Below are 22,079 nucleotides of genomic sequence, written 5' to 3' on the forward strand. Positions count from 1 at the left end.
AAATTCGACTACAAGACTTATTGTAGCTTGACAAATTGTAAATTGAAATAAATGTTTGTTAAAAAGTCAAACTTTTTTTTATAAAGATCTAAAGATTTTTACTTTGAAAATGTTAAATTAGAAACATGAAGTGGAATTATTTATCGTCTCCATTGGTAACATACGGGTCGATATCAGCGCCATCAAGATTACTGTGCAACAACTTTTTCACTTTCAATACTTTTGCGTAGTTGATAACATTTCCTATTAAGATATAACGTGTGTAAGAATAAAATAGATCTTCATTTATTCATTATATATATGTATATATGTAAAAATTATTTATATATATATACATTCTATATATATTTAAATAATTTATATATATATATATTTATTATAATTATTAAAATTAATTATTCAAAGTATCATCGAAATCATTAATCCTTCAAATAATAATATAAAATATTATTTTCAATTGATTTTGCAATTACGTGTGGTCAAGTTTAAATCTTATCAATTCTTTTAGCGCCACAAAAATTTGCGAGCCAAACGAAAATGTTTTCGGTACTTTTTACGTAACGTAATTTTGAACAAATAAAAATATAAAAATATTACAATTAAAAGTTTACAGAAACCTACGATTTTACGTATGTATTTAAAAAAAGAAAAAATGAACAGGCTGAGTTAATGACAAGAAGAGTATGCTCTTACCGATTGAGAGGTTTCATTCAAACTTTCCAATGTCGATCTTCGCGGTTTTTCAAAACTAATTATATACATTCATAACTTTAGAAAAAAGTACGTGTAACGTTAAATAAAATAAAAAAGAAAAGAAAGAAAAACCAAGTAAACACGTTGAACAGCTAGATCAAAAAATCGAAATGAGTAAACCAAATATTGGTGAGTAGAAGAACGAAATACGAAAGTGAAGAAGAATGAGAAGAAACGAGTTAACGTTGAAATGACGTCGTACGATAAGTTGCAACATTCTCCAATGGAACGCAAAAGGGGTGGGGTCGTTCGCGTGGATACGTTTGGTGTGTCTCTATGTGTGTGTATGTGTGTGTACGTGTGCGCGCGTGTGTGTTACCACGTACGATCGCGCGTAGTTCGTGAGTTTAGTTCCAACTCTTCAGCCGAGCGGATCTGGAACGGAGTGATATCCGCGATCGGTGACTTGTGCGTCTCGATAATTAAAGAGATAGAAAGAGTCAGTGAAAAAGATAGAAAAGAAGAAAGAGAAAGAGAGAGAAAGAACGTATACATCGTGTCATTTCTTTCTCCTTTCTCTATTCATTTTCATTTACAAAAGAAAGCGTTTTGAGCAATAAATAATTATGATTTTGATAGGAAATTAAATTAAATAAAAGTAAAAAAAAAGTATGTGAAAAGTGTACGAAGAAAAAAACATGAAGACGAAAATGCCGGCAAAAAAGATGACATTACGAACAATATTCGTTCTTATCTTCTTCACTCTTACTCTCTACTGTCGAGGTAATTATTCTGACGTCGACAACACCACACCTGAAAAGAAATACTTGTCTATCATACTTGTATAGAAAGTGTGTGTGTGAGAGAGATAGGGAGTGAGATGTGAGTGAGAGAGAGAGAGAGAGAGAGAAAGGCCGAAAGAGGGGAGAGAGAGAGAGAGAGAGAATATGTGTATCTTACTTTTTACTGATGCGTAACACGGTGATCACGTGGTCATCATTGAGTCACATACGGTTAAACGAATGAATTTTAGTTCTTGATTCTAATCATCTTGTTCTGTTGTTTTTTTCGATGATTTGAGACAATTAACTTGTTAATCGAATGCTCGCTTCAAATATTTGATGATGATTTTTCTTTAAGATCATTATTCCTTTTTTTCGTTTTATTTTACGTGTGTGTGTATTTTCTTTTCTTTCTTCTTGAACTACTTTTAACCGGATATGTCATCTTTATGATGTAGAATGGAATGTTAAGGTGTTAATAAATAATCGGGTCAATAATCGAATTTTCAACAAGATGATAATCTTATCGATCTTAATAAATGTTTCTTTCGTACTTGGCTAATCCGATGCTCACTCAAAACCCCCTACCATTTGAAATTCCACGTGAATCATCCACACCTGAACCGTCCTCCTGTCTCACGGCTCTGAGTAAAAAGTTACATTGGTGACCTTCTTTCTCTGTTTGGTAGAGAGAACTTCATATAACAAATTTAACGACAAGCCGATCTATAACATCAAAAATTATTTTTCTTTCTCTTTTAGTTGTCATTTTATAATGTGTAACTTTTTAGAATGCAATGAAAGCTAATATAAGTCTGATTAAGAGTTTGCAAGTGTCAAGGTCTCGAAAGATCAGATTATACATAACAACGAATCTGCATACATTCTTTATTTTCTGTTTTTTCATTTTTCAGTTTCATTTAAAATCGAAATTTTTTTTTACTTGTACGACTATATTCGACATAACTCTTTATGAAAGTTTATTAACCGTTTGAGTCCCAGAGGGTATCGAAAAAACACTGTCAAAGAATCCCGAACAGCGTAACCGCGTTTTCTCTAAATGAGTACGAAAAGATCCAAGCGGCGCAATAGCGTTTCTTTTATTTTGTGTCGATAAATCCCAAGCGGTGCGATAGCGCTTTGTTTATTTTATGTCGATGAATCCCAATCGGGGCAATAGTGCTTCTTACATTTTATGTTCTGCACATATAAGATGTGTTAGGTAATGTGATTCTCACCTTTTTCACATCGCTCCGTCACATTTATTGCAGTTGGGAAAATGATTTGGTTTAATAAAGTTGTCACGATGTAACTTGCGACAATGCGTAATCTGCAGCACCAAAAATGTAATAAAAAGATTACATTTAATTTGAGTGCAATGTAAAAAAGGAATTCATCCAATATATTTTGATAAACACCGATATTACAAATTATAAGTATTACTCTTCATTTAAATTGTTTGTTCATAATACAAAAATATTTTTAATTTGTAATTCGTTATTTTATGAAATACATTTGTATTATTACATATGCGTACTGTAAGTTTATAAATATTTTAAGTTTTGTTCGATAAAAATTATTGAGAAGATAACAATGAAATACAAAATGTTTTATTTTGTAATGTATTATTGCACTATTATTATAGTATTGTACCTATTATAAAATGTATTATTTACATTAAAAGAAGGAGCTATGTGATGTACTTACGTCAGTAAATCTGAGCGAGCGACTTCGACAGTCGATGACGCAACGTCAGTTGTCCACAACGCTCTAAATGTGCTGGATTTTCTCGACATAAAATCTGAACAGTGCGATCATGCTACTTGGGATTCAAACGGTTAATTACTATCGTATATTTACTGGAATCGTATATTTATTGGAATAAATTTATATAAAACTGATATTTATTTTGTTTTTTCGTCGAATTAATTTACGATAAATATCCGATTTCAAATTCGTTTACATATATACATATACATATACACGATAGATTTCGAATTAGAATAGTTTACGAATTATAATTTCATAATGGAAATAATGCTTTCGACTGAACGTTATGACGATTTCGTCGTCGCTTTCATAAGCACGTGTATATTGTAATTGATTGTCTCCCGGCGGTATATCAATTTAGAAGTTAAGTACTCGTTAAACATCTCGTCGTGTGAACCGATAAGCACGATAACTATAGTGTTTCTTTCGTTAACAAGTATCCTGTGGTTTATCAATAGGACGTATGTTGTTTATAAATTTTGATTAGAAGAAAAATTTATTTACTTGATTTTTTCTATAAGGTATTTAACGATGAAGCGACCACATCGTGAAAGGAGTCATATATCGTTTTTCTGGAATTATATTCGTTTGAAATCACGTAATAAATAACTATGAGTTCATTGCGTATAATCGAGTATAAACGTGGAAAGACAACGTCTTATTTATGATTTACGGAAAATTACAATAGAACTTTTTATCTCATTAATTCAAAAGCTAGACGATTTTAGGGATCGTCTGATTACTCTTTTACCGAAATGATCACTGATTGAATGATAACCCTTGACACGAATCAATAAATTGATATTAGATGCTTTACGACCTTCCTCGTGAGTACAAATGATTCTTAAAACGAATGCAAGAAAATTTTCTTTATTGAAGTTTAAGATAAAGTAAATTAATATGTCTGTGAATAATTGATAAAACTTTTTGGAAATTAAATTCTTTTATTATTAAAAATAAGAATACACGATCTATGTTATTTTATAATAAATAATTTAAATAATTAATATGCGTCATCTTAAATTTTTCCATAAGAAATAAAAGTACTTGAGTAGATATATCAAAGACAAGTCATCTTTGTTTTCATATAATTCATAACGTCTTTATAGCGATTTCGTTGTTAATTATGCAAAGTAAATTAACAAAGATCATTGGGCAATGATATTATTTTTTCAGATTCATCTACTTATTTTTATAATAATTAATATATTTACTTTGTGTCTCTTTGCTGATTACATCGTTATATTTGCTTTGTTTCTTTATTACCTAACAATTCATTAATACAATTATAAAGATTATAATTGATTATTTCGTAAGATTCTTAAGTATTTATGTACAAATTAATTCTAACATTAATTGTTTTGATATTAAAGGATTGGCCATAGTAAAATCCTAAAAGTGTATAAAATGTTTACATTGTAAAATTATTATTATCACGTTTTTCAAGAAGATACGCAGATATTTAGAAGTTGGCTTTAGCTTTGTTTACAAAAGATCGCATCTTCATTGGGATACCTGCTATCTGTCAGCAGCTGGTCTATGATGGACCACATGCTCTGTTATCCTCCTCTATCTCCATCCTTTTGCTTTCCGTGGGCCGGTCATTATTTATCGTGTCTGTATTCTCAAAACAACAGTAAGGTTTATCGTACTTACTTCCCTTGAGATATCTTTTCACCGTTAACAAATTCTTCCCCCTTATCTTTATTTTTAATTTCAAACTTTGATGGATTATTTGATGTATAATGAAAAATTCTCTTGTAGAAAGACCGATGCGATGTTTAGTAAAAATCGATCGTCTTATATCATGCTAACGATTTCTAAGAAACACATAAATGATTTGTTTCAATCGATTTCGTCAAATACTTATAGAAAGGAAAAATTCAATGACACATATCGCATCGTTATTGTTGATTTCTTCTTTTCTTGATATCTTTTTAGAAAGAACCTGATAATATTCCGGTATTTCCTATATCTATGTCAGCCGTTATTTATAAACTAGATATGGCGAAATGATCTATTTTAATATGTAAATTGAATTGAATTGAAAAAAGAGAATAATTTTTTCAATTTCATTACATTTTTTTTTTAATATACACATTATATATATATATATATATATATATATATATATACAAACAATTATACATATTATATATATATATATATATATTTCTCTCTGTGTGTATATGTATATACGCGTAAAAGATTACATAGAAATGTTCGTATGAAATATGATGAAATATATACTTAAGGTACGTTCAAGGAATCAACAATGATTGTCATTCACAGTTAGACGAAGATTTATTTGAGCTTTTGGTCTCTTTCGAATCATAGAAATCATGCGGGCTGTTTGATAACGAGAGGCCTGTTATCAAGAGAGGAAAGAAAGGATTTCCTTCCCAACCATGGCCGCGTTGCGTAGAAATAAATGCTTCAAACGAGTGTATGCGTATACTTTACAAATGTAAAAGAGTGTGCGAGTATAGAAACAAATGGGAAAAGCAGATAAAACCAATCATCCGCAGGACATTGTGGTTAAGGACTCGTTTCTCTCTACCACGAGCGTTAATCTTGTCGCGTTTTTTCATGTTTCTTTCGGAATAAAAACAAAAGATCCTTTCTTTTTCTTATCATGAATATGTATTAAAAGAAAAAAGAACAACTAAAAATAAATGAAAAATATTTCGGATTTCATCTTGCTTTATGTTTTGCTGTAAATAAAGGGTTTACTTTAAATTTTCTAGGACCATTTTGATCATTTTCGTTTCTTTGTTTTATATAAATTTTCTTTTTATATGAACTTTTGAAACGTTTGTTACATTGAAAGCAAAGATATAAATACATACAATGTCTAAAACATACGAATAAATGTTCTAAAGTGAAAAATATTCTTGTTGAAAGGTTAGTGATTATTATCGCATCTTATCTTTTTTTTACAGTGTCATGCCAAGAAAAACCTATACTTATTCCAGAAGAAAGTGAGATTATTAAACAAGCTGGCTCTTCTATAAATTTTACATGCACAGGCTCTAAGAAGATCTTTTTTTTCTTTCCTACGAATTATGGGTCAGACGAAGTATCATCCGAACAGGTTTTTCTCTTTTTAGTCTTTTATTATTTCTTCTTAAATACAATAAAAATGCATCCATATGTATTTTGCAACTTTAATAAAAAGTTTTCGTATAAAGTCGAGCGCTTATGTTCAATAGATCATATCTTCGGAAATACAAGTAAAAGAGATCAATAAAGATGATGAATACACATACATTTTTCGTCGACCCAAAGCCGTCCCTGGTGATACGGGATGGTATGGTTGTTCTTATCACAACATAACGATCACTCGAAAGGAATACGATAATCCTGAGATTAATTGGGCTTACGTTTATGTGGATTGTAAGTAAATACTCGGCAGATGTTAAATACATATTGATAATTTGTTTTTATATTATTCTTCTATTATTATTTCGATTATATTTTAGCACCTGATAGTTTTTTCGTCGAAAATGTAGTCAAAACTATTAAAGGAATAACTGGTAATATGGCTCTAATACCATGTCGACCAACTTTGCCAACGTTGAAAGTTATTTTGATTGATCAGTACGACGATGTAAGAATTACTCTTTTGTATTTCTTTAATCTATAAATTAAATTTGTAAGATGAAATATAGATTGAGAAAATTGCAATTGTATAACCGATTAATTTCTTATTTCTTAAACATAGGTGGTCGAAGTAGGCAAGTATATCTCGTATGATCCGAGATTTGGATATACGATAGATCATCTTAGTCTCCACGACAACGGCCTTTTTAGATGCTCGATTACAAGGAACAATGAAACATACGAGGTCAATTATCATTTAGATGTGTTTTGTAAGTATCGAGACACATTATGATATCCTCTTGTACAATATTAATTCGATATGTCTAATTCTTTTTATTTTTTTTATTTTTTTTTATTTTTTTTTTATTTTTACCATATAATCAAACGATCATTGTTGAATGTCATCAATAATTCATATTTTTTATTTTATCGAATTGATCGATTTAATTTTGGAGAGATAAGACTATGAAATTAATGAATAAAAAACATATATATAATATATATTATATATTATATATTAAAAACTAAAGTGGGTTTTTGCACTAGCCAAACAAGAATTGAGTGAGCCAAAAATTGTCAAAGATACTTTGCGGCACGTGGTCCGTGGTCAAACTTTGCGTGTTAATTGTACGATAGACTTGAAAGAGCGTTCCGGTCCATTTCAATTATATTGGAAAATACCCGTAGAGGTTTGTTTATTAGGTTTTTTATTCTTTATTAAAATAAAAAGAACTCGATTTAAAAATTTTTGTTGTTTCAGAGTCAACGAATAAGCACACATTTATATCCCACAGAAACAAAATTGAATTTAATGCACGTGACCAGTGAATTGATCATACAAAACGTATCAGAAGAGGATGAGAGGGAGTATGAATGTATCATTATAGTTAATGGAGGTACTAATAGTGCGAAGATAAATCTAACGATACATGGTAAGTTTTCCTTTTTTTTTTTGATTTTACTAAAGTAAAATATAAATAAATGAAAAATATCTCGAATCTCACCTCGCCTCATGTTTTGCTGTAAACTAATGGTTTACTTAAGAAACGTATGCTAAAGTAAGTATATAGGTGATATAACTTGCAGATCCGACCAAAAAGTATATCAATTTAACTTCACAAGATCCAATTAGGCGTAATGTGATAAAAAATAATAGTAAAGTAATGTGGGTCGTTTACTATGATGCCTATCCTGAAGCCCAATTGAGATGGTACGTCATCTTTTGATTTTCTATATTTTCTTCAACATCGATACAACTCGTTACGTTAAATTCTTGCGAAAAAGGTTTCATCATAATGGCCATGAGATCACGGATGATTGGTCGAATCCAGAGATAACTAAATACGCTATCAACAAAACTCCAACGAAAACGATTTTAAGAATTAATCGATTGGAAATCGAGGATATGGGAGTCTATACGCTTGAGGCTACCAACGATTACACAAATAAGTCTCTCAATTTTACATTGTCTGTATTAGGTAATTAAAATTATGTAAATTCTTATAATTTTTAATATTTTTCATAATATTTTCTTTTTTTTTTGTTTAATAATTTTTTGAATTATTTCTTTATTTTAGCCAAACCGACGTTACTATTTAAAGGGATAGAATCATATTATTCGCCTGGTCAAATTGTCCAGATCCATTGTTACGTGATAGCTTTTCCACAGCCAAACATTTCTTGGAATTTCCTACAATTTCCGAATTATTCGTTCCCACTGAATTCGAGTCTAATCGAATTAAAGGTAATTGAAATAACACGCCTGTAGTTCGTATACAATATAGAAGATGTTATGAATGATGTTTTTTTATTAAATAATGAAGAACAATTGAAAGAATTTTACTACTGTTGCTCATGTAGAATACTGCGAAAACACAACAAAAATTATTCCTTTCGGAAGCAACAATGAAAATCGAAGGGTCCGGTTACATTAATTGTACAGCTTGCAATGATGAAGGCTGCGATTCAATTGTCAGTAATATTCTTGTGTCTGGTAAGTAAATTATTTTAACATATTTTTTTATTTATTTCAATCAACGACAATGATCTAATGAAATTTAATTACCAAATAATAAATATTTATAATAAAAACGATTTATCTTTGATTAATTTATATTGATAATATTATTAAAGATGGTAACGGAGGGTTTAGTATAATGGAGCCAAAAGAACCAATTGTTGAAGGTGATGACATCGAAATCATTTGTGCAGCTTCTATTTATAATTATACGAAAAACATTCAATGGCTGGACTATAATGACAAGCCAATTTTAGAAAATGGTAAAAACAAAATATAACGGATATTATTGCACTAAATATAATTTGTAGCTTTCTCAAAAGTATTTCTAATTAATAATTATGTACAATCTATATATCGAAATTTTTCAGAGAGGATACAAGTCATTCTTAAAGAAACTCCGTTCACTTATCGTGCGATATTGCAAGTAAAAAACGTACATATGAATGACGCGATGATTTATTATTGTACTGGAGAAACTTCGGATGAAAATAAGGAAAATTTGTCATATAATTTGACAGTTTACAGTAATTATCATTAATGATCATGAGAAAAATTAATAAAGAAATTGATTCGTTGATGTAATCATTTTTTCACTTGCAGGGCAGAAAATACCGTCATTTACAAATGTTAACTTAAATGAAGCAGATTTGATCGTCGATTTCGGTACAGAAAATCATAAGCTTATTATTTTGAAATGCTTTGTAGATGCTATGCCTAAAGCTAAAATTACATGGTATAAGGTAGACTATATTTGTTCATTAGATATTATTTAATATGTTATATATATTTATTATATAGTATATAATATATAGTGTATGTATATGGATACAAACTTTTGTATTATTCTCAGGATAACGTAAGGTTAAAAAATAATGAACAATACGAATTGAAACATGATGATCAAGAACTTCACATAATATACGTATTTGAGAATGATAGTGGAATATATTCTTGTAAAGCTGAAAATCGTTTGGGAAGTGTAGAGGCTTATCAAAATATAACGATAAAAGGTATGCTATTGATATTTTCGAATAAATATAATATAAAAATAGTTTGATCTCTTATTTTTATCAATATAATTATTTTCTTTGTACATGTACATTTTTCCAGGGAAAGAGTTACCTAAGGGATTGATAATCTTGATCGTCATCTTGTTCATCGTAGTTGTTCTTTTGATAGTTTACTTTACAATCAAAGTCCGTCGTGAAAAGGTAAATGATAAAGTTTAAAGATAATGAGAAAACGAATAAGAATAATTAAAAAATAACGTTTTTTTTTAATTCCGATAATTCCACAGATAATGAGGAAGGAGTTGTTAGAAACTGGTCTAATGCATTTTGAAGAAGGTGCTCTGGAATGTTTAAATCCTGAATTGACAGTAGATGATCAAGCGGAATTACTTCCTTACGATAAGAAATGGGAATTTCCACGGGAAAGGTTGAAGCTTGGTAAATAAATATGTCAAGAATAGTTAGGCTTAAGGATCGTATGTTTTTATGATAATAGTTTCTCAACTTTTTCACCGTCCAGTCCCCTAAATTTGTTTGTAATGTTTATATATAATAGAATTTTTACGAACTTGGTAGAGTTATTGCATATTACTTTAAAAATACGACTGTTACTTCGATATTTACAGGAACTCGCAAAAACATTTTACGAGAAGTTTCTGAAAATTTCTTGCTAATTAATCAACTTTCTCGCTTTGGCATAAAATAAAGCAGTTATTATTTCGTAGCCCATTAAAAATTTAATGCGATCCAATATTGGACGGTGACTCATAAATTGAAACATTTGGATATTAACTAATGCTTGTGTAACACTAATTTAGGAAAACAATTGGGTAGTGGAGCATTCGGGGTGGTTATGAAAGCTGAAGCTCTAGGAATTTACGAAGACGAAGCTATAACAACAGTTGCTGTAAAAATGGTACGACGTACAACCGATCCAACTTACGTTCGAGCACTTGCGAGCGAATTGAAGATCATGGTACATCTTGGTAAACATTTAAACGTCGTCAATCTTTTGGGTGCTTGTACGAAAAATATTTCGAAACGTATGTGTTATTGATATCTTTCGTTCTATATGAAGAATTAATTGAAATTGAAACGAAGTATCCTATTTGGTTCATTGTTTGTCGTAGGCGAATTATTGGTCATCGTTGAGTACTGCCGGTTTGGTAATTTACACAATTATTTGTTGAGACACAGAATCGACTTTATCAATCAGATCGATCCTGCTACTGGTAAATTTGACCCTACGATAGGTATTGATCTCCTCACAAGAACGGCCAGTGTGAACAGCAACAATAGGTTTGTTTTTATCTAATATATTTTCTTTTCTTACCCTCAAGATCTTACTATTTTTCTAATATATGTTTTATGTCTCTATGTATACTATATTAATTGCATCTATTCATGCTGTCATTTATTAAGTTATAATTCATTTAGTGATAAAATATCTAGAAAACTGTTCATTGCTCGTTCGGTAAAGGAGGATGAGCGTATAAAAATTTTTTCTATAACTATTCGGCCAACTAACACTGCTTTCTTTATAGTCGAATTTTTCATTTCTCCATAGGCATTATATTCAAGTTAATTTCTATTGTGTTCAACACTTCTTTCCGTATAACATTACAGAAATAACATGATTCTCTGGTGGTAGTAGGATTTTCAAACTGTTTTGCCTCTTGACTTGATAATAGACAACATGCAGCATTTTATGCTTATTCTTATTCTAACGGTGCCGCGTTCTATATTTAAATCTTCATGTTTCATAAGGCGCCTACCTGGCATCTTTCTTGTAGTTGAATAAGTTTTGTGATTTTAATGATTAATTAGACTTTGCGGAAAATGGACTTACAATTTTAATGATTAATTAGATTTTGCGGAAAATAGATCACAAATTACAAATCACGAATCATAAATCACACATCACAAATCACTCAATCAATGAATTTCTAATGTAACTTACTTCACAATTTCGTCCTCTCTCTCTCTCTCTCTCTCTCTCTCTCTCTCTCTCTCTCTCTCTCTCTCTCTCTCTCTCTCTCTCTCTCTCTCTCTCTCTCTCGCACCATATATCACATCAGTTATAAATCTATCTTTTCTTCCTCTTTCATTCGTTTAAAGCCTTGTAGCCTATTTTATAACTAATATTTTTACATGTTAAGTAATTTAAACTTTTCGTCGGCTAAACAACAATTACACATGATTTCATTTCGATTAGCTTTTATATTAATAATGATTATTTCCCTAATTTTCTCAAAATCGAGATTTAGATAAATCACTTTCATCAAAAAACAATAGATTTACTTTATATTATAAAAATTCTTAGACCCATTTTTCGGATAAAATTACAAATATATAAGTATTGCTTGTTTAACAATATACATAGAATATTTTAAGTGTTACCAGTATCATTAACCTTCTAATGAATGTTGTAGTAATAATTGTTAATCTCCTAACTAATAATTGTTATTACAAATTAAATAATGATAACTGTTATTCTAAAGTTCCGTAAATAATAATAATCTTTTGCTTTAATCGTTAATACCAACAATAACATGAGAATGATGAAGATGCATGCTAGGGGCTGCGGTTTAACGACTCTTCTTTTTTTCTTCTGCCCGTGCGATAGGATAAAATATGCGGCATTGTCCTTTTCTCGCAGTATCAGTGCGAATTCCGACACCGAGACGGTACACTATTATGCTCATAATACCACGGACTCTCAAGGTGCAAGTATGTCCCCGGATAGCTGTATGCTTAGCAATAACTCGTCTCAGCTTGGTTGGAGATCTAATTATCGTGGTGACTATAAGGATCACAATCTGAAACCGATTTGTACTCAAGATCTTTTATCTTGGGCGTTTCAAGTGGCTCGCGGTATGGATTATCTTAGTCAGAGAAGAGTAAGTAGTCAGAACTTGTGTCAATTATGAGTTGCAAAAAACGTTAGTATATATGTTGGTACTTATTATAATACACTTTATAATATTTATTGTATATTTACATTTTTTTATAATTTTGATTAAGTTGATTAGAATTTATCGAATATGACATTAGGTTCTGCACGGTGATTTAGCAGCGAGAAATATATTACTTGCTGAGAATAACGTAGTAAAGATCTGCGATTTTGGACTGGCAAAGACTATGTACAAAGATGGCAATTATAAAAAAAAAGGTGATGGACCATTGCCTATAAAATGGATGGCCATCGAATCAATAAGAGATCGGGTGTTTTCAACGCAATCAGATATATGGTCTTTTGGAATAGTCCTTTGGGAATTTTTTACCTTAGCTGAAACTCCGTATCCAGGTATGGAAGCTGAAAAACAGTATCAGAAACTTATAGAAGGTTACAGAATGGAACAGCCACCATATGCCACTTCAGAAGTGTAAGTATATATACACGTTTTATATGTTCGAAGTATAATATATATAATGAAACAATCGTTACATCCTGTCAAATTTCAAGAAAATTTATCTTTCACTCTAATACTCACTTTATAGATACAATATAATGTTGCAATGCTGGAAAGCTAAGCCAACTTTACGTCCAAGTTTCACAGAATTAGTGAACAACATAGGCGATTTATTAGAAGAAAGTGTAAAAACGGTAAGTTACTGTCAACCGATTTGATTATTAATGATAAATAATTTAACTAAATGTTTATCAAGAAAATACCATCTAATGTAATAAAAATTGTTTTTCTCTGTTTTTTATGATTTTTAGCACTACATAACTCTGAACACACCATATATGGATATGAACACGATGATTTTGGATGGCAAAAACGATTATCTTACGATGATGTCAGCACCTGATCATGCAATTCTATCATTACCTGTGGGTGATTATGTAAACTCTCCTATCTCGGAAAATGCACCCGAGACATCATATGTGTGTATGAGTCCAACGAGTTATGAAGACGAATCGGGTATCTTTAGTCCCAAGCCGAATACAGAAAAATCTCGTTTCGAATATCCTTCTGTGAGATCTGATTTTGATGACGCAGTTGAATTATCACCGATGTTGAAAAAAGTAGAGGATCCTTATTTGAAACCGATAAATGTGCATGAACGTAGAGCAGAGTTTGCTCGGCAACGACAAGCCGCGAGTGCTCAATCGATCGATCGAATCAACGAAAGAAATTCTGGTTATTGTAACACTCCACGTAATCTTCATTTAATAGATCTAAACGAAAAATCAAGGGAAACGGATCAAGAAGAGGAGGAGGAACAGAATGAGGATCGGACGGACTCCATTCCAAAGAAAAAAGAATACACTCCGTCCATTATAAGAACCGAAAACAATTATGTGGACATGCCTAAGCAAAAGAATGATTTAAAAAGGGATATGCCTAAGCAGAAGAATGATTTAAAAAGGGACATACCTGATAGCTTTAGCAATCCCAGCTACGTGATGATGGGGAATGAACTCAATCAGTCAGTAGCGTGAATTAGAATTGATCTCGTTGTTTGGAGATTTATTAAAGTGATAATTGATTAGTTCAAGGACCAACCGAGGCATAGTAATTTTATTAGAAAATCGATTACGAGAATGCAAATTTATGTTGCATGATGTCATCGTGTTGTTACTTATATTTTTTTATACATTTTTCATGAACATTTATATCGAATTATGCGTTTAAAGAAATTACGATATTTTTCTAAGAAACATTTTTAACATAGGATAAAAATTAGATTTTAGTGATCATTTCATCATACGTATCATTGTCATTAAAGTTTTATCGTACTCGCGTTTAAGTACAAAAATTCAATGTTCCTAAGATACGTGCATGAAAATTTTTGTTTAATAATTATATTTTCTTACAAAATGAATCTTAAAACATTTTCGAAACACTACATTGTATTGGACGATCTTTTCATTTCCCTTTTTTTTTTTTATAAACGAAATAGTTCCAATTTAAACGATAATATATAAAATCGTTGATTAAAATGTCTATATAATATGTATATATATATATATATATATATATATATATATATATATATATATATTATTTTATGATTCAACAATATTGCTGATTGATAAAATGTATGTATCTTACGACTAGTGAATATTCTGCGCGAGTATAATATGTGTGCTTCTCTAATGAGAAACTGCAATTGACTGTATAATTTAATATATTTACTACTTATAAACTGGAGGGATATTTTAATACTTCCCGTATGTATAACTTTAGTGGAGAATAATATCTGAGAATATATGTTGAGAGAAACCGAATTTCGTAACACAAATGATATAGTAATAGTAGTATTTGTCAGTACTTAATACTCGTAATATGTATAATATTCGTGTTGCAGAAATGGTACTATCATATACATATATGTCATATTTATATATATGTCATATTTATATTTATATTTATATATATATATATATATATATATATATATATATACATATATGTATGTATATGTCATATATATATAACACTATTAATATGTAAGCTGAATAATTCGACCAGAGGACAAATATATAATTAACTAATTATAAAGTCAAACTTAATAAGTACAAGATAGATGTGCGTATGTGTGTATGACGTATGATATGATCTTTATATTTTAATACGTCTATATTATTAAATATAATTTCTAGAAGGAATGAAGATACTACAGTTATCGTTGCCTCGAACAAATTTATGTAAATTTTATATCTTATAGAACTTTATGAATGTATTGAAAATAAAAATTTCATTTTAATATAAAATATAAAGAAATATAAATTAAAAATAAAATAAACGTAAAACATTCTCATATTGTGTCAGTTGTTACATCCAGTCATAATTTTTGTATGTACAAATTATAACTTCGGATCTATTTCTTCCGTGATTCTAATAGAATACGGTACATCGTATATAGTTGCACAATTACGAGAACGTCGACCTTTTTTAATGATGTCATTGACTAATTTCCTTTTATACTGTATCCATCTAAAAATATTATCGTTCATTAAATATATGTACGAGCAATGGATATAAAATTAACAATTGATTTTACTTTCTATTTTTGACGAACTCTTTAAACAATTCTTCTCTGCTTAAAAATTTCGAATCCATAAATAATTTAACTCTGTGCCAAATGTTTGCTTGATTATGTTCCATTAGCCAATATCGTGGAATAAGGAAACATCGTACAGGAGTTACGGATACGATTCTTCGATTATACATATTTTCACCTGATAAACGAAAGTTTTATTATTCAATTATGAAAGCTCGATAATAATACGAGCGTAAAATTTATTTCTCCAACCTATTCCAAAACAGGCACCCCTATAAAACATGCACACTTGCATAAATATCGTATGAACGTCTTTCGGATAACTTCGCAATATAACCGATGGTTCTCGCATCAATATTTCCGCAACGTCCGTTATCTCGTGCCATTCATTCACCTTTGTTTATTGATATTAATAATTCCATTCGTATACTCTTCAATTATATTGTATTCACTTACAACATCTAGAAGCGTGGCTGTTATGATACTCATACGTTCCAGATCAACATTGTAATCTGGTTTTTTGGATAACATAATTTGACTATAGTCTATGATCGTACCACTTATGTCAGTGTCTACTTCGATCCGATCATCGTCCTATATAATTAGTACATCGTTAATTAAAGAAAAAATTCAAAACAGACGTATATTTCCGGGATAAATAATATAAAGAAAAAAAAAACAAAAAGAACAAAAAAAGAACTATTGCTATTAATCAAAAATTTCTACCACTTTATTATCGATTTTTGATTTTTTTTGTTTAGTAGTTTCACCGGTGACAATACTTCTCTCATTTGGTTTTAATTCCGATATAGTTTTCGAATCGTATAATTCGTATCGCATTTCTTGGGTAGTGGGTTTCTTTTTAACGAGTATGTGTTCTATCAGACGACATTCACCTTCCAATAAAAAATGTACATAATTGACCATGCCTTTTCCGTCACCTAACAATACCTTGGCAATTGAAGATTCTTAGATTAATTAATTCTTAGAAAATATACAATAGCTAAACGAATGTTAGTGATACAATTCTTATATAATAACCTCGTTGGCTTGGAAATGTTTTAGCTTGCTCAAAATGCAACATTCTCGTATAGTTTCTTCGTCCCAAGATTTAAAGTAATTGAAGTTAATTAGAGCGTCTTGCAAAACATTCCATTCATTCATCAAATTATCTTTTAATATTTCATTGAAATCGTCGAGACTGATAAGTATTAAATCTACCGAGGCTGGAAAAAAGAATATAATCAATTACAGTTAATAAAATTGTTATGATTCAGATTGTTTACTTTTAGTGACTATGGTAGCTGTTCTTGGTATCATATGTAACAAAGCAATTTCACCAAATATGTCTCCCTGATGCATAGAACCCATATCAATTTCCTTGGTATCGCCTATTAATTAAAAAATTATTAATGATAATAATGACTTTCATGATAATATGATTAAAAAAAAAAAAAAAAAAATTTAGAAAAAGTTATACCGGTAAGATCATCGGTAACGACCCTCGTCAGGTTGACCTCCCCGTCAATGATAAAGTAAAGATTTAAAGCCTTGTGACCTTGACGAACGATTACACGGTCTCGTGGTACATACTGATAAAAGCATACAGTCGCCAACAATTCTCTATGTTCCTCCGGATATTTTCGAAATATTCGTAATCTTTTGAATAATTCATAAATATAAGTCTTCTCGGACAATGATCTCTCAATTGGATTTATTAGCAAGATAGAACGATCCTTTGATTGAAAAATATTTAAAAAAGTAAAAAAAAAAGGAAAAAAAAAGAAATATGAAAATGTTTTAAAGTTATTCGAAATGATTATGAGAGTATTGTTTTATTAATCTTTTTCTTTTTTTTTTTCACGAACCTCCGAGGTCAATGCTTTTTTTTCAACTTTTTTGTGAATCAATTTTTCAGTCAATTTAATCTTCATTGTTATGTCGTCGATAATTTCTTCAATCACAGGTTCCTCGGTTAACCATTCTATAAATTCGAGAACTAATCTCACTGCGGCACGAAACAAGTTACGGCCCTTTAACTTATTGGTCTAATAAAATATGTATAACACGTTAATAATAATCTTATAAGATTTGCGAATGATCTTTCGATCCCGAAATCTTCATTTTTCATTTTTTAACCTACCCTGATACGGAGTAACGATCTTTTTGTTAAAATCGCACTGAACGATTTTTTCAGAGATAATTTCTTTAAATATGCAGACATCCTTTCGAAAGTTATTTAAAGCAATACTATTTTGAATATAGTAATATTATTAAAAATACTAATATAAATAGATATGTGTGTACTCATTATATTTTTCTAAATGAAAGTTCATTTTGTTATATCAATAAATCGATTTTATCCTGCTTTCTTTGGCGCCATTTAATATAATAACGTCAACATAGATACTAATCATGATTTCAAAAGACAAATTAAAATGATAAGAAAATATTTTACTGTTTAAAAATTTCGTATTATGTTTCTAACAATTATTTAATAGTTTCAAATAAAAATTTGAAAATTTCGCTACATGTTTAATATTTCTTATCCAATACGTATTGTAGTTCCTTTCTATCTCTACAATGATTGGTTGAAACATCTAGGTACAACGTAGTCCAATAACGATGATAATTCTGGTCATGAGTATTTTTCTGCATACATTGCGTGTGTGAAGTTACTTCGTAAAGTGACTTTCAGTTTTAATAGTATAAAATATAAAGTATTCATTCGTAAATGAAAATATGGTAAAAATATAATATTATAAATACTACGTATAAGCGTAAAATTATCAAATTATCAAAAATAATTATTAATATCATAAATCTTCATAAATTCATTGTTACACTATTCTTAGGTTATATTAATTATGACAACTATATTTGCTTTTTTCTTATTTATTATTTCTAATAGAACAGATATATTTTAATTGATTCAAAAAAAGTGAAATTATAAGTCATAAAAAATTCCTAATAAAAATATCTATTGAAAATACATTAGAAAGTATTGATTAGATGTAATATAAACATTACTTTAACGTATTACAGAGTTTTGGATTACCATCGTTAATACCTAAGCCTACAGTGGCTGACCAATTTAATCTTAAAGATGATACATATGGCATTCCAAATCCTATGGTTTCTGGGTAAATACTATTTTAATAAAATTTCTTGAAATTTGTTTATTCCAATTAATTAATCAAGAATTGATTATATTAAATATTTTGGTTATACAGATTGGCAGGAACAAGGCAAAAAATTGGTTATTCGCACCCTTTAGAAGCTTCGGAATTAAATGTAAGTATAATTTATTTTACTACATATAATTCATTATGATAATGTGTACAATTTTATATTATTATAAACAATATACAGGTAGTATAATTTGATTGCTTTTAGCATAAGAAAAATCAAGAATCCATGAATATGGTCTTATTACGTAATGCTCAAGGATTACATGCTCCATTGCGTCTTGCAATGGAATTAAAAGCTGCTGAGAAAGTTGGTAGACTCTCTTTTTTGCCATCATCAAATATTATGAGAGATGTTATTCTTGGTAGAGATGAAGAAATTGGGTAATTTATTATCTTTCTTTCTCAATCTGATATTTAAATGGACAATTATTACAATTGAAAATTTATAATATTTTTAATTAGATTTGAGGATATATTAAATACACCTGAATTCAGAGAACAAATGGGACAACCGCACGCAGTAGTAGAAAAAAGTCTTGGAATTCTTTAAGAAGGAGGTACGATTATTAATAGAACGTACTATTTTGTTTATAAAAAGTACTTGTGATGCACAATCAAAGTTTAAAAAATAAATATTACGATCTGTATTACTAACTAAATAACAGTTAACTTAAATTGATTTGCCACAATTCAAATGAATGTATTTATCTTTTATTTTAAATTAATAAAAGTTACTTTTAAATAAATTTATATATATTTTAGATTTTCCTTATAATTATATTTGTCTTATTGCAGAGTTGTTCATTCAGAACCATCTACATTATATTACTAATGATGCAAATAATAGGAACACGTATCTTTTCTTAATTATTAGAATTCTTTAAATCATTAAGTTTTTGTTATATTAATTATATAAAAAGCATGAAAAGAAAATTAACAAGGCTATCAAAAAAGTTAAGATAAATTTATCAAAGAGATAGAGAACATTATTGCTTTATATTGACAAACATGTCAAATTAGTCAACTCATTAAGCATTGTTATCTGCAAAATCAACAAGTCACACTGATTACATTTCATACAGTCTAACCAATTTCGAAAGTTCCTACTTTAAACCGATGTAATTCTGTTGTATAATTCTTCATTAAAAAAAAATCATTTTATTTCGTAATAATATATTAATTTCAATCAGTTATATGTTATTTCAGCAGATATGCATTCCCTATATTATTTTTAAATTTCAAATTTTCTATTATATTTCGACTTTGAAACAACTTTGTGTAAATTTATACTAAATTTATAATATTTATGAAATGGAAATATTTACATTATTTGTATCACGCTTTCTTTTAATCGCATTTCTTTTTAAACATTAAAATCTTTATAATTAACACAATCGTAATTAAATTTAAAGAGAATTTGTCCATGTATAAAATCGTGAGATTTACGCATTTGGCAACACTGATTCGTTAATATAAAAATACAAAAATTTTTCCCCGCCGTTCTCAAGTCCATTCCTATTTTGAACTGCGTTTCTGTAAGGTCGTTCTTTGTAAAGTATTACTAATACGATGTGCGATATAAAAATATTAGATGGTGGTATCTCGACACAATTAGCGTTACACGTGGGTGACAGAATCGATGGTGATCCATTATGGACAGCACGTTTTCTAGCTACAAATCCGGAGGCTGTTTATAAAACACACTTGGATTTTTTAAGAGTCGGTTCCAATATAATAGAAACAAATACTTATCAAGCCACGATCGATGGATTCATGAAATACTTGGGAGTTACTAAAGATGAAAGTACTAAATTAATTTACAAAGCTGTTGAGTGTGCTAAAAATGCTGTGGAAACTTATCTTAAAGAAGTAAAAAATGATCCAAACATTCCCAATCCTAAACCATTAATTGCTGGATCCTGTGGACCATATGGTGCTGCATTACATGATGCTTCAGAGTACACTGGTCATTATGGAACTCGTATATCTTCAGAAATAATGAAAGATTGGCACAGATCACGTATCTCAATTTTATTAGATGCTGGTGTAGATTTATTGGCATTAGAAACTATACCTTGTAAAGAAGAAGCTAAAGCATTAATTGAATTATTGAAAGAATTTCCAAATGCAAAAGCATGGTTATGCTTTTCTTGTCCCAATGGTAAAACTTTAGCAGATGGTACAGACTTCCAAGAAATAGCTATGCAATGTTATAAAGAAGCTCAGCCTGGTCAATTAATTGGTATTGGCGTTAATTGTATTGCTCCACAATATGTCACTTCTTTATTGAAAGGTATCAATAAAGAAAATTCTACAAATTTTGTACCATTGGTAGTATATCCCAATAGTGGAGAAAAATATACAATAGCAGAAGGATGGAAGAAAGAGAAAGAGTACTATCCTTTGTGTCAATTTATTCATGAATGGTTGAATTTTGGTGTAAGATATATTGGTGGATGCTGTAGAACAGAGGCTACAGATATAAAGAAAATACGTACAGAAGTACAAACTTGGCTGAAAACCAAAAATTCTACTGCTTCTTCATGAAGTTTTTTTTTAGATTACATTTTTTTTTTATTCCTTTATTTCTATTATAACTTAATAATAAGAGGGTATATACTACAAACAGGAAATCTGAAAGAGAATATTTTAAAAGATAAATATTTTGATAAATATATAAAAAACTAGATAAATAGATATATCTCTGTTACTGCCAAGTGCCTTTAAGACAATAATTTAGTAAATTGGATATTTATAACAAGTAATTGATGATTTTTTAAAGTGTATATTGAAACTATTTTGACTTAATGATTAAATTTATAAATATATATATGTAATATCTATTATTGTATATAATACAAAATTTGTAATATGGCCTTATAGATTTTTCTAGGAATATACAAAATATTTATATAATAATGTACCAAAGAATACATTTAAGCATAATAATAATATTGTAATATGAATATATAAATATTTGTAATAAATTTGTGCA

The 22,079-nt window shown here is 29.3% G+C and overlaps 4 protein-coding genes and 1 long non-coding RNA gene across 8 annotated transcripts; 3 read left to right on the plus strand and 2 right to left on the minus strand.

The window, feature by feature from the left end:
• Nucleotides 1–228: 228 nt before the first annotated feature.
• On the minus strand, nt 229–3,334 carry LOC118446795 (uncharacterized). 2 transcript variants are annotated; one of them, XR_014981935.1, is made up of 5 exons: nt 3,183–3,222; nt 2,714–2,805; nt 1,654–2,201; nt 694–1,506; nt 229–243 (listed from the first exon to the last, which is right to left on the minus strand). It is a non-coding gene; the product is annotated as an uncharacterized LOC118446795 (long non-coding RNA). The 2 variants fall into 2 exon arrangements; XR_004839687.2 differs by lacking the exon at nt 229–243 and having other exon boundaries at nt 1,135–1,506; nt 3,183–3,334.
• On the plus strand, nt 1,333–14,774 carry Pvr (PDGF- and VEGF-receptor related). Of its 2 annotated transcripts, none has more exons than XM_035877854.2 (23): nt 1,333–1,476; nt 6,188–6,339; nt 6,458–6,641; nt 6,728–6,855; nt 6,970–7,117; nt 7,395–7,537; nt 7,609–7,780; nt 7,935–8,058; nt 8,133–8,326; nt 8,426–8,592; nt 8,709–8,841; nt 8,982–9,128; nt 9,237–9,392; nt 9,469–9,608; nt 9,719–9,878; nt 9,979–10,079; nt 10,166–10,316; nt 10,697–10,921; nt 11,009–11,177; nt 12,505–12,778; nt 12,933–13,264; nt 13,380–13,485; nt 13,603–14,774. In XM_035877854.2, the coding sequence occupies exons 1-23, from the start codon at nt 1,392–1,394 to the stop codon at nt 14,326–14,328; spliced, it is 4,317 nt and encodes a 1,438-aa protein (XP_035733747.2). In that variant the 5' UTR covers nt 1,333–1,391; the 3' UTR covers nt 14,329–14,774. The 2 variants fall into 2 exon arrangements, with proteins under 2 accessions (XP_035733747.2, XP_035733748.2); XM_035877855.2 differs by having other exon boundaries at nt 12,538–12,778.
• Nucleotides 14,775–15,527: 753 nt separating this feature from the next.
• Nucleotides 15,528–18,117, minus strand: LOC118446791 (uncharacterized). Its single transcript, XM_035877875.2, has 10 exons — nt 18,037–18,117; nt 17,762–17,941; nt 17,374–17,629; nt 17,180–17,284; nt 16,935–17,119; nt 16,620–16,844; nt 16,350–16,487; nt 16,146–16,287; nt 15,894–16,071; nt 15,528–15,826 (listed from the first exon to the last, which is right to left on the minus strand). Exons 1-10 carry the CDS (start codon nt 18,115–18,117, stop codon nt 15,697–15,699), a joined length of 1,620 nt encoding a protein of 539 aa, XP_035733768.2. The 3' UTR covers nt 15,528–15,696.
• Nucleotides 18,118–18,516: 399 nt separating this feature from the next.
• Nucleotides 18,517–20,196, plus strand: Pomp (proteasome maturation protein). 2 transcript variants are annotated; one of them, XM_085655722.1, is made up of 6 exons: nt 18,517–18,638; nt 18,939–19,036; nt 19,127–19,187; nt 19,290–19,465; nt 19,547–19,641; nt 19,880–20,196. In XM_085655722.1, exons 1-5 carry the CDS (start codon nt 18,636–18,638, stop codon nt 19,632–19,634), a joined length of 426 nt encoding a protein of 141 aa, XP_085511848.1. In that variant the 5' UTR covers nt 18,517–18,635; the 3' UTR covers nt 19,635–19,641; nt 19,880–20,196. The 2 variants fall into 2 exon arrangements, with proteins under 2 accessions (XP_085511848.1, XP_035733745.1); XM_035877852.2 differs by lacking the exon at nt 19,880–20,196 and having other exon boundaries at nt 19,547–19,845.
• Nucleotides 20,197–20,518: 322 nt separating this feature from the next.
• LOC118446774 (betaine-homocysteine S-methyltransferase) lies at nt 20,519–21,877 on the plus strand. The gene has a single exon (XM_035877810.2). It carries the CDS (start codon nt 20,654–20,656, stop codon nt 21,629–21,631), a length of 978 nt encoding a protein of 325 aa, XP_035733703.1. The 5' UTR covers nt 20,519–20,653; the 3' UTR covers nt 21,632–21,877.
• Nucleotides 21,878–22,079: the final 202 nt, after the last annotated feature.

The sequence above is a fragment of the Vespa mandarinia genome, chromosome 3 (assembly GCF_050613455.1).
Source record: "Vespa mandarinia isolate Hongniang chromosome 3, ASM5061345v1, whole genome shotgun sequence".
In the NCBI taxonomy this organism is placed as follows: domain Eukaryota; kingdom Metazoa; phylum Arthropoda; class Insecta; order Hymenoptera; family Vespidae; genus Vespa; species Vespa mandarinia.

Bases quoted from the DNA above. Each gene is read 5' to 3' on its own strand.
- Pomp (XM_085655722.1), top strand. The intron at 19,037-19,126 runs GTAAATACTATT...TTGGTTATACAG, and splicing joins CCAAATCCTATGGTTTCTGG to ATTGGCAGGAACAAGGCAAA. The intron at 19,466-19,546 runs GTAATTTATTAT...ATTTTTAATTAG, and splicing joins GGTAGAGATGAAGAAATTGG to ATTTGAGGATATATTAAATA.
- Pvr (XM_035877854.2), top strand. From the start codon at position 1,392: ATGAAGACGAAAATGCCGGCAAAAAAGATGACATTACGAACAATATTC. The intron at 8,059-8,132 runs GTACGTCATCTT...CTTGCGAAAAAG, and splicing joins CCTGAAGCCCAATTGAGATG to GTTTCATCATAATGGCCATG. The intron at 9,393-9,468 runs GTAATTATCATT...TTTCACTTGCAG, and splicing joins ATATAATTTGACAGTTTACA to GGCAGAAAATACCGTCATTT.
- LOC118446774 (XM_035877810.2), top strand. From the start codon at position 20,654: ATGTGCGATATAAAAATATTAGATGGTGGTATCTCGACACAATTAGCG.
- LOC118446791 (XM_035877875.2), bottom strand. From the start codon at position 18,117: ATGTCTGCATATTTAAAGAAATTATCTCTGAAAAAATCGTTCAGTGCG. The intron at 17,942-18,036 runs GTAGGTTAAAAA...ATATTTTATTAG, and splicing joins GATCGTTACTCCGTATCAGG to ACCAATAAGTTAAAGGGCCG. The intron at 15,827-15,893 runs GTAAAATCAATT...TAATATTTTTAG, and splicing joins GAGTTCGTCAAAAATAGAAA to ATGGATACAGTATAAAAGGA.